The sequence below is a fragment of the Lynx canadensis genome, chromosome C1 (genome assembly GCF_007474595.2).
Source record: "Lynx canadensis isolate LIC74 chromosome C1, mLynCan4.pri.v2, whole genome shotgun sequence".
NCBI classification, from domain to species: Eukaryota; Metazoa; Chordata; class Mammalia; order Carnivora; family Felidae; genus Lynx; species Lynx canadensis.
The window spans coordinates 65,081,317-65,093,405 of NC_044310.1; the positions used below are offsets into that span (position 1 = coordinate 65,081,317).

At 40.3% G+C, this 12,089-nt stretch overlaps 1 protein-coding gene across 1 annotated transcript in view; it reads left to right on the forward strand.

The window, feature by feature from the left end:
- Window positions 1-12,089, forward strand: part of GIPC2 (GIPC PDZ domain containing family member 2) — an 82,720-nt gene that overhangs the window by 18,986 nt on the left and 51,645 nt on the right. Inside the window, exon 2 of the mRNA XM_030327662.1 lies at window positions 8,032-8,217. Within this exon, the coding sequence (XP_030183522.1) occupies window positions 8,032-8,217 (186 nt within the window). The remainder of the gene's footprint in view (window positions 1-8,031; window positions 8,218-12,089) is intronic.

A 12,089-nucleotide genomic window follows, 5' to 3' on the forward strand; every position in this document is an offset into this window, starting at 1 on the left:
TCAATTACAAATAGCTCCTTTTTGCAGATTTTCTAACTCCTTTCAGGAAGTGGTTAATTAGGTAAACAGTATTATTTTGGTTCTATATAGAGCAAAAAATGTATAGTTTCTGCCTGCATTTTAAATTCAAAGCTGAGGGGCACCTGAACCTGAAAGTCAGTTGAACGTCTGACTTTCGATATTGGCTCAAGAGGTATCTTGTGACGTCATGGGATTGAATCCCGTGTCTGGCTCTGTGCTGAGTGTGGAGCCTGGTTGGGATTCTCTCTTTTTCTCTCTGCCCCTCTCCCCTGTTGAATGTGCACGTCTCTCTCCCCCGCCCCCCCCCCCCCCCGCCTCAAATAAATGAACCTTAAAAAAAAAAAATTCAAAGCTGAGTTTGGTTACAGCACAATTGTAGTATCGTGGGTTAGAAAAAGCCCAGAAGTTTTGAATTCCCGTTTTGATCGTCATTCATTACCTATGTGACCTTAGATAAATCACCTAATAACTCACCTTGCCCAGGGCGTAGTTATGCCTGCCCTCAGGACTTGACTCACAAGGATTAGTTGCGCTAATGGCTTTAGGAGGTGATCAGTAACTTAGGTGTCCCTCTCTGTGCAGGTGTTAGATGTCAAGAGAGGTAACACTGCAGGGAAAAGAACTTGGCTTGGACCCAGGGTTGGAATCTCATGTGCACCAAATACTACTGATATGACTCTAACCCGTTTTATCTAAGTCTTTTTAACTTTTTTGAGATGTATACCTGAAATAGTACATGTAAATTATAAGGATTCAGTATTTGTATATATCAAAGTGACCACCATGATATCCAGTTAACATCCATCAACACAAATAGTTATAATTTCTTGTGATGAGAACTTTTAAGATTTCTCTTAGCAACTTTCAAATCTACAATATAGTATTAACTATAGGTGCTGTGCATCACATTCCTAGGACTTGTTTTTTATAACGGGAAATTTGTACCTTTTGACCACCTTTACCTGTTTTTTCCCACCCTGCACCCCCTGCCTCTGGTAAGCACCAATCTGTTCTGTATCTGAGGTTTGTTCTTTTTAGAGCTCACATGTAAGTGAGATCATACAATATTTTATCTTTCTTGGTCAGATTTATCTTAGTATAGTATAATGCCCCTGGGTCTATCCATATTGTTGCAAATAGAGCCATTTCTAGCCTTTGTTTTTTAGTTTGTTAAAAGAGGGGGAAGGTAATATCTCTTACTTAGAATTGCTGTAGGGATTAAAGGAGGTAATTTGTGAAAGTACCTGGTGCACATAATGGTTCTTGGACCTTTACTTTGATTTTATTTTTCCGTTCTTCCAGACCTATCTTCTCCGTTCCTTCACTTTGCCACTACTTTACTGGAAGTGGGAGCCAGTATTCAAACTGTGTACAGCTAAGAGGGATGAGCAGGTGCCCCAGTTCATGACTGTAATTGAAGGATTGAGTTTTAGAAGTTATTTGATATGTTTATCACATAACCTATTTTGGAGGAGCCATGTAGCATAAGACCTTGAGGGCTTTGTGGAAGAGTTTTAAATAAGAATATTGTCACTGGCTTGGCTAAAGCTACTCTCATCTATTCAAGCACTCAGTAAATGGGTAATTCCCCCCCCCCCATAATTATTTTGTTCTTAGTTTCAGGTTGTATGTATGTATATATGTATTATTTAGTTGGAAAGTGTGTGTGTGAGTGTGGGGGAGGGGAAGAGAGAATCCCAGGCAGACTGCACTGTTGGAGCCTGAAGTGGGTCTTGCTTTCCCAAACCAGGAGACCCATGACATGAGCCAAAACCAAGAATCAATTGCTTAATTGACTGAGCCACCCAGGTGCCCCTATATATATTTTTAATGTTTATTTTATTTATTTTTGAGAGGATGAGGGTGTGCAATCAGGGGAGGGGCAGAGAGAGAGGCGGGGAGAATCCCAAACAGGGATTGGGAGCCCTGATCCAGGGCTCCATCCCACAAACTGTGAGATCATGACTTGAGATGAAACCAAGAGTTGGATGCTTAACCAATTGAGCCACCAAGGCACCCCTCAGGTTGTTTTTAATTCCTCCTATTTAAAAACATTTTTTAAAATGTTTATTTTTGAGAGAGAGAGAGGAAAAAAGAGAAAGGGTGCGAGCAGGGGAGGGGCAGAGAGAGAGAGAGAGAGAGAGAGAGAGAGAGAGAGAGAGACAGACAGACAAAGAACCTGAAGCTGGCTTCAGGCTCTGAGCTGTCAGCACGGAGCCAGAAGAGGGGCCTTAAATCCGCGAACCTCGGGGTCATGACCTGAGCCAAAGTTAGACGCCTAACTTACTGAGCTACCCAGGTACCCCTAATTCCTGCTATTTTAAGGACAGTTAATCAGATAGAGGTAAAATAATCTTTTATTGAGGAAAAAGTCTGAGACTTAATGAGAACAGCCCAGATAAAAACCATAGTCACTAACAAAGGAAACAATCCAAGCAGTGTTCTTATGTGTAAAGATGAAGTATTAACTCCTGATGAAAGTATGGTTTAGTTGGGGTGCCTGGCTTGGTCTGGTTCGTAGAGCATGCTAATCTTGATCTCAGAGTTAGGAGTTCAAGCTCTATGTTTACTGTAGAGATTACTTAAGGAAACAACAACAACAAAAAAGTGTGGTTTAGTTACTAGATTTGTCATTATGTGCTTTTTATTTTCTGTAATAACATGGATATTTCTAGAAAACCTATAGAAAGTTAGATTTTTGGTAGATTGAGATGTAGGAAAGTAGTATTAAAATAGTAATCCTGCTATTTTAGAAAACCTCAAGAGGTAAAGATTCCAGTTGCTTGTATTTAAAATCACATTCACAAATAATCTAATGGCAGCTACACAAGCCTATAATTTCTTCCAGAGAACTTTGGAACATGTGGAATCTTTGACCAACTCAGTTCCTGTTTAAGGAAAGTATTAAACAAAAGAAAGTTGGAAATGAACTTCCTTGATTTAAAAAAAAAAAAAAATGCACTTGATGTGTTTTTGGAGAAATTTGTAACCTGTTTGTGGGCCAGAATATTTTTTGAAACACCAATGACAAGCTACTTATTAACAAGGGACATTATAAAGTATATAATGGAGAGAAAAGGCAGTATTAATCTATATTAGTGACTCTATAGTCATTCAGACTTATCATCTTGGCTATATTGAGTGAGTTTTAAGGGTGAATAATCATAACCACATGATAACCAGAAGATAGCAATTCAAATACAGTGCATGGTAAGAATACTGTCCATGAGTTATTTATTTTTGAGAGCACGCAAGCAAGGGAGGGGCAGACACACACACACACACACACACACACACACACACACACACACACAATTTGAAGCACGCTCCAGGCTCCAAGATGTCATCACAGAGCCCAATGTGGGCTCAAACCCATGAACTGTGAGATCATGACCTGAGCTGAAGTTGGATGCTTAACCAACTGGGCTACCCTCGTGCCCCCTCTTATTTTATTTATTTATTTATTTATTTATTTTTTTTAAATTTTTTTTTTTTCAACGTTTATTTATTTTTGGGACAGAGAGAGACAGAGCATGAACGGGGGAGGGGCAGAGAGAGAGGGAGACACAGAATCGGAAACAGGGTCCAGGCTCTGAGCCATCAGCCCAGAGCCCGACGCGGGGCTCGAACTCCCGGACCGCGAGATCGTGACCTGGCTGAAGTCGGACGCTTAACCGACTGCGCCACCCAGGCGCCCCTCTTATTTTATTTATTTATTTATTTATTTATTTATTTATTTTAATATTTGTTTTTGAGAGAAAAACAGCATGAGTGGGGGGAGGGGCAGAGAGAGAGCGAGAGAGAGTGAGAGAAGAAAGCAGGCTCCAGGCCCTGAGCGGTCGGCACAGAGCCCAATGTGGGACTTGAACTCCAGAACCACAAGGTCGAGGTCATGACCTGGGCCAAGGTCAGACACTTAATTGACTGAGCCACCCAGGTGCCCCTCCATGAGTTATTCTTTAACAACAAAGTTGAAAGATAATGTAATTTATGGGAGAAAAGGAATCCATCTGTTGATGACATTAAAAAGAAACAAAATCTGATCTCTTCAGGAAAACTAAGCAGCTTTCAAGCATGGGTGAAACATCACTGTTCAAGAAACCCTTACATTCCAGGAATAATAACCTCTATAAAGAGCTTTTTCGTTTAAGAAGTACTCATATATGTAGTCTCTCAGTTTTTGCAACAAGTGTGTCAGTAGACCAACTTTACTAATGTCATGATGTACACAAGAACCAGGGAGGTCAAATGATTTGACTGAGCTCACTGAGAGTACGGAAGTGGGACTAGATTCAAGTCTCTTACCCTTTATTATTTTTTTTTTTAATGTTTATTTTTGAGAGACCACGTGTGAGCCGGGGGAGGGGCATAGAGAGGAGGAGACACAGAATTGGAAGCAGGCTCCAGGCTCTGAGCTGTCAGTACGGAGCCTGACATGAGCCTCGAACTGACAAAACAGTGGGATCATGACCTGAGCTGAAATTGGATGCTCAACTGACTGAGCCACCCAGGTGCCCCATAAGTTTATTTTTTTTTTTTAATTTTTTTTTTTCAACGTTTATTTATTTTTGGGACAGAGAGAGACAGAGCATGAACGGGGGAGGGGCAGAGAGAGAGGGAGACACAGAATCGGAAACAGGCTCCAGGCTCTGAGCCATCAGCCCAGAGCCTGACGCGGGGCTCGAACTCCCGGACCGCGAGATCGTGACCTGGCTGAAGTCGGACGCTTAACCGACTGCGCCACCCAGGCGCCCCTCCATAAGTTTATTTTTAAGAATAATCCCTATGCCCAGTGTGGGGCTTGAACTCAGCACATGGAGATCAAGAGTTGCATGCCAGGCACCCCAAATCTCTTACCTCTTAATCTGTTGTTGTTTTTTTTTTTCCTAACAACCGTTTTAAGGATGAAATATTTCCTCTTGGGGATTTATTTTGCTGATATTGGAAGGGGGAACCACTTTTTCTGTGCCTGAAATTTCTTCTTTTTAAATGTTTGTTGAGAGAACAAGAGTGAGCATGAGCACAAGCCGGGAAGGGGCAGAGAGAGAGAGAGAGGGAGAGAGAATCCCAAGCAGGCACTGTGCTGTCAGTGCACAGCCCAACATGGGGCTCAATCCCACCAACTGAGATCATGACGTGAGCTGAAGAGTTGGACACTCAACTGACCGAGCCACCCAGGTACCCTGTGCCTGAAATTTTTGATAGAGGAGATAGGATGTGAAATTTGGATAAGGATGCATAGTATCTCAGTATATTAAACATAATTCACCAGCTTCCTGACTGAGTTTAAGGATAAATTGAGCTAGAAAGTAGAGAGAACTTTTGCTTATGTTTTATTTTAGAGAGAGTGAGAAGGGGAGGGACAGAGGGAAAGAGAATCACAAGCAGGTTCCATGCTTAGTGCGGAGCCTAACTCAGGGCTTGAGCTCACAACCCTAGGATCATGACCTGAGCAGAAATCAAGAGTTGGACTCTCAACTGACTGAGCCACGCAGGCACCCCTAGAAAGAACTTTTAAATGGAAGAAATAGAATTCCTATCTTTTGTATTTTTATATCTGGAATCTTTTTAGTTGAAAACAACAAAATCTAAAATGGGTTGGTTAAATTATTGGTTTGTGTAACTAAATATTTTGGGATAAGACTGTGTATCTGATAAGTTTTCAACTGCAATAATATGAAACTACTTGCTAAAATTGGCTAAAACAATTGCATAAAAGGGGTAGAGTGAGCTCCAGAGTTGGTGAACAGAGCAACTCCCCTATGTCAGGGATCTGGGTTTATTCCATCTCTTTGCTTTGCCTTTCTTGGCACTGGTTTCTTCCTCAGTAGTAAGATGGTGGTGGAAGTTCCCAGACCACCTACAGATAAGGCAGCATCCAGGGCAAGGAAAGGATGGTCTTTTACTGTATGTTTCTTAAGAGTAAAAAAATATTCTCCAGAAGATCCTTGGACATCTTCTTCCATGTCTTGTTGGCCGCGATTGGGCCACATGCCTACTCCTAAAATACCACTTATACTGGTTTAAATCTTATGCCTAGAATAGGGGATGTGAGTCATTTTCCTCCAAAGCATGTAAGATGTATAGATACTTGAGATCTGAGTGTTATGTGAAGAAGGGAAGAGGAAGGCACCCATGTCTTGCCTTGCCTGCAAACTTTTGGCTGCCTGGGATGTAACATTGTTCTGTAGGGGAGGAAGCACAATGAAAAAGGGTCATACCTACAGGAAATCTAATATTTGTTCTGCAGGGAAATGTGAAAAATTGAAAGAAAGGAAGCAGCTTAGTAACTAGAAGTCCACTTCGTGTGGGATTTCCTTTTTGGGGCTTTTCTCCTGCCCTATTACATCATCATTCTGTTTTAATGTTTTCTAACTGGTAAGTTTTTATGTTAATGGTGTTTAGCAGATTCACTGTTAAAACCAGTAATAACAAAACTGTTTCTTTACTTCCCATCGTTTTGAGAAAGAAAATCAGGAAAACTGTTCACTGTGCATGTTACCTTGTCCCTCTACCCACACTATTACTGATTTTTGTCAGTGGACTAATTATACCATTGATTTCACAGAATAAAGAATAGGAACCTTTTTTTTTTTTTTAATGTTTTTATTTATTTTTGGGACAGAGAGAGACAGAGCATGAACGGGGGAGGGGCAGAGAGAGAGGGAGACACAGAATCGGAAACAGGCTCCAGGCTCTGAGCCATCAGCCCAGAGCCTGACGCGGGGCTCGAACTCACGGACCGCGAGATCGTGACCTGGCTGAAGTCGGACGCCCAACCGACTGCGCCACCCAGGCGCCCCAAGAATAGGAACCTTTCTTAAAGGACTTTCTTTTTCCCTGTGAATAATACAGTTCTTATACTAGAGTATTTCACAAAAACTTACTAATTACAGAACTAAATATATTCTGCCCTGCCCAGGAACACAAAGGGTTAAATCAAAGGTCCACCAGTTAGCACAGCTCCCCACAGAGGAAAAGGGGAAAGGGCAGGACAGCACATGTTTCTTTGTAAGCCTTTTTTCTTTTATATCCAGTTGCCTCTTGTCCTCCTCAGTAGCTCCTTTCATATACATCTGAAATTGGTCAGAATCTTGCTGACCATGCTGGATCTTTTAGTTGTAGAACAGAGAGTGCTTCCAGTTCAGACACATTCTGATGTGCCTTAAAGATCCATTTAATAAGTAGTAGTTGTGCCATTCCTGAACTTCATGAGGTTTATGGATGTGAGAAGGCTTACCTTCCAGTGGGAGTCAAGAATGCTATGAAACCTGGGGATCCAGGGAGAGGGTAGAAAGTGAGGACTGAAGCAAGGCTCAGGGTCCGAGGAAGTGTTGGCAACATCTGTGGCAAAATTGATAAAAATAAAAAAAACCTTAACTATTTTGGAATAAAACTGCTATACTGAAATGTTTTTGTTTTACATACCCAAGAAAATTAAGGGATTGGATTAGTGAGTCTGTAAGATATGTTTTAGACCTCTTTATTTTTGCACCTCATTCGTTAATTTTCTCAAGCATTCTAATGCAAGATAAATTTCCTCATTTAAAAAACTTAGCAGTTTTCAAAAATAGACTTGCCTATAATTTCATTGTGGCATACATGTCATGGCCTTGCCTTTGAGAAGACAACTTTTGATTTTAGCATTGTAAATGGCAGGTAGTGGAGATCTTTTCAATCACTTGGAAGTTGGTGAGATGTAAACTCAGAATCTTGCTCTTGACCAAATATTGGCTTTGTGACCTTAGGCCAATTACTTTCTTTCACTAAACCTCAAATTCCTCATCTGTAATTTGGAGGGGATAAGTATTTGTAAAGTCATTGTGAGGATTTAATGAGATAATGACCGTAAATTGGTTAATATAGAGCCTTGCCTATAGGAAATATTCCATATATATTACCCAATGTTAATGATGTAACTTCTGTCATAAATCGACTATTTCACTCAAATACCCTAATAACCAGAATGTTTTCCTGATGGAAACTGAACTATTTCTTTCTTTCTTACAGATCTTATACTGCACGTTAAACACACCTAAAGTTGATATGGAAAGACTCTTAGGATCACAGATAGGTCTTGAAGATTTCATATTTGCCCATGTGAAAGGGATCAAAAAGGAAGTAAATATACATAAATCTGAGGATTCACTTGGTCTCACCATTACAGATAATGGTACTGGCTATGCTTTTATAAAGGTAAGTCTTAAAAAAAATAACTATGTGACTTAATGGAGGGTAATATTTAAGAAAATCTACCAGGTCAAAGAAATGATTTTAACAGTCAGAACTGGCTCAGCAGGGATGGGTTGGTAAGGTTTCATTTAAACAAAATGGAAGGGGGTTATTTCCAAATGTATTTTATTTTTTTCTAATTTCATTTTTTAAATTTACATCCAAATTAGCATATAGTGCAACAATGACTTCAGGAGAAGATTTCTTAATGCCCCTTACCCATTTAGCCTATCCCCCCTCCCACAACCCCTCCAGTAACCCTCTGTTTGTTCTCCATATTTAAGAGTCTCTTATGTTTTGTCCCCCTCCCTGTTTCTATATGCTTTTTAGCTTCCCTTCCCTTGTGTTGATCTGTTTTGTCTTAAAGTCCTCCTGTGAATGAAGTCATGATTTTTGTCTTTCTCTGACTGACTTCGCTTAGCATAATACCCTCTAGTTCCATCCACATAGTTGCAAGTAGCAAGATTTCATTCTTTTTGATTGCCATTGTATATATATACCATATCTTCTTTATCCATTCATCCATTGATGGACATTTGGGCTTTTTCCATACTTTCGCTATTGTTGATAGTGCTGCTACAAACATTGGGGTGCGTGTGTCCCTTCGAAACTGCATACCTGTATCCCTTGGATAAATGCCTAGTAGTGCCATTGCTGGGTTGTAGGGTAGTTCTATTTTTAGTTTTTTGAGGAACCTCCATACTGTTTTCCAGAGTGGCTGCACCAGCCTGCATTCCCATCAGCAGTGTAAAAGAGAGATCCTCTTTCTCTGCATCCTCGCCAACATTTGTTGTTGCCTGAGTTGTTAATGTTAGCCATTCTGACAGGTGTGAGGTGGTCTCTCATTGTGGTTTTGATTTGTATTTCCCTGATGAATGATGTTGAGCATTTTTTCATGTGTCTGTTGGCCATTTGGATATCCTCTTTGGAGAAGTGTCTATTCCTGTCTTTTGCCCATTTCTTCACTGGATTATTTGCTTTTTGGGTGTTGAGTTTGAGAAGTTCTTTATAGATTTTTGGATACTAACCCTTTATCTGATATGTCGTTTGCAAATATCTTCCCCCATTCTGTCAGTTGCCTTTTAGTTTTGCTGATTGTTTCCTTCACTGTGCAGAAGCTTTTTATTTTGATGAGGTCCCAATAGTTCATTTTTGCTATATTTAAAAAAAATTATATATATAAAATTTGAGAGAGCTCATGCAAGTGGGGTGGGACAGGGAGAAGGAGAATCCCAAGCAGGCTCCACTCTGTAGTACAGAGCCTGATGTGGGCCTTGATTCCATGAACTGTGATATCATGACCTAAGCTGAAACAAGAGTAAGATGTTCAACAGATTGAGCCATCCAGGTACCCCTCAATTTTTTTTTTTAAGTAGGCTCCATGCCCAGTGTGGAGCCCATCACTGTTTGGCTTGAACTCAAGACCAAAGACCTGAGCTGAGATCAAGTGTTGGATGTTCAACCTAGTGAGCCACCTAGGTGTCCATATATGTGTATGTATGTGTGTATATGTATATATACATACACCTATATAATTTTAAGTAATCTCTATGCCCAATGTGGGGCTCAAACTCACGACCCAGAGACTGTGTTTCATGCTCTGCTGACTGAGCCAGCTAGGCGCTCCAACATATTTTTGACACCTTCTTACATCTTAAATAGTCTTCAGGGGTGCCTGGGTGGCTCAGTTGGTTAAGTGTCTGTCTCTTGATTTTTGGCTCAGGTCATGATCTCATGGTTTGTGAGTTTGAGCCCTGTGTTGGACTGCGCACTGACAGTGTGTAGCCTCCTTGGGATATTCTCTCTCTCTCTCTCTCTCTCTCTCTCTCTCTCTGTCTCCACCCCTCCCTCCCTCGTCCCCCCCCCCACTTGTGCCGCCCCAAAATAAATAAGCTTTAGAAAAGTTTGAAGAATTTTTAACTATAGAATTTATTTAAATACTAATAGAGCAATATAGAGCTGTAAAGGCAAGAGAAGGAAGTTTGAAATAGTATGAAAAACTAAGAACTGAGGTGTGGGGAAAAGAAAAGTAGACTTATCTCTTAAACAGTTCTGTTAAGCAATTGTATAACAGACTTTTATTGAATGCTTATGTACTAGGCACTTGACATACATTTTCTCATTTAAGTCTCAACCATTCCATTGGTACTATGTTTCCTCTTGTTGAGGTATAACAAATTTTTTTAAAAATACTTATTTTGAGAGAGGGAGAACGTACACCCACGTGAGCAGGGGAGGGGCAGAGAGAGAGGGAGTGAGAACATCCCAAGCAGGCTCTGCACGGTCAATGGGGAACCCAACATGGGGCTTGAATTGATGAACCGTGAGATCATGACCTGAGCCAAACTCAAGAGTCAGACACTTAACAGACTGAGCCACCCAAGCACCCCAGGGTATAACAGATTTTTAATGTTCAGCTTATTGTACTCACACCTGTTAACCATCACCCAGATCAAGGGAAACTTCATTTCCACCACCCAGAAGTCTCCCTTGTACTGTTTCCCAGGCAGTATGCTTCTCCCACAAAGGTAGCCACTACTCTGACCTCTATCACTACAGTTTTGCTCGTTCTTGAACCTTCTGTAAGTAGAATCCTATATTATGTACTCTGTTGTTTCTGGATTCTTCTGTTGAACATGGTGTCTGGGAGATTGACCTGTGGGTAGGTACTATTACCAACCTCTATTTTACAGATGTAGGAACAGGATAAGGGAGGTTAAGTAGCTTGCTTTAAAGTTATATAGCAGAAAAATTCAGTATTTGAATTTAAGAGCCTCTGACTCCAGAGCTGGCATTCCCATCCACTTCACTAAGAATTAGTTACAAACTTCATGCAACAGAGTATGTTTCAGGTTTTTATTTTGTCCAAATCTTTTCTTTGCTGATGCACTGTCATTTAAAACAAGTCTTAGGAAAGCAACCTCCTTAACTGTAAATAGTACTTTATTTAACTCCCCACTTGATAGAATGGCTATTTTTAGCTCTGCTAAAAGATAGGACTGTGTTGAAGGTTGAGTGGGTGATCAAATGGAAAATCGTGAGTTGGGAAAGTCATGTGGGATTATCTGGGGGAAGCTCAGGACATGAGGCACATGCAGCAATGCCTTTCTAATGTCAGCAGGAAGGGCTTAGAAGTTTTGCAAACATACGTGGATTTTTTAGATCTTAACCTCTGTTCAGAGTTTGTGTTCTTTTTTTCTTGAATGTCTCCTTGAACATGTGCCTGCGTCAGTACGAGTCACTAGCCCTGGGGAGGCAGAACATGATGGCAAGAGAAAGTGGAGCATACGGCAAACTGCTGACGTAGAATTCAACTTAAAAGAGAAATGAATACGATTAATAGGACTTCTTACAAACTGGGGTGGGGGTAATTTCAAATTTACTGTAAGATTGTAATAATACAGAAGACTTCCATAATACCCTTTACCCATTTCTCCAATTCTTACCACTTGTCACGTTTGCTTTTTTGGTCTAATACACACATGTGTATGTGTATATGTATACATATGTACAAATATAATTTTCAGAACCATTTGAAAAAGTAGAATGCATATATTCCCATTTAGCCGCTAGTATTTCAGAACGTAGTTATTAAGCACAGGGTTTTTTTTTTCTGTATAGCTAGACAGTGCAATTGTGAAATTCAGAAAATCTAATATTGATAAAATAATTTTTAATGCCTATATTGCATTTCTGTCAGTTGCCTCATATCCTCTGTAGCATTTTTCTTTTCCTTTATAGGTGTAATCCAGGGTCATGAATTTTATTTAGTTGTCTTTTTAATGGTCTTTAGAATAATCCCTCAGCCTTTCATAGAATGAGAAACCTCAAAGAAG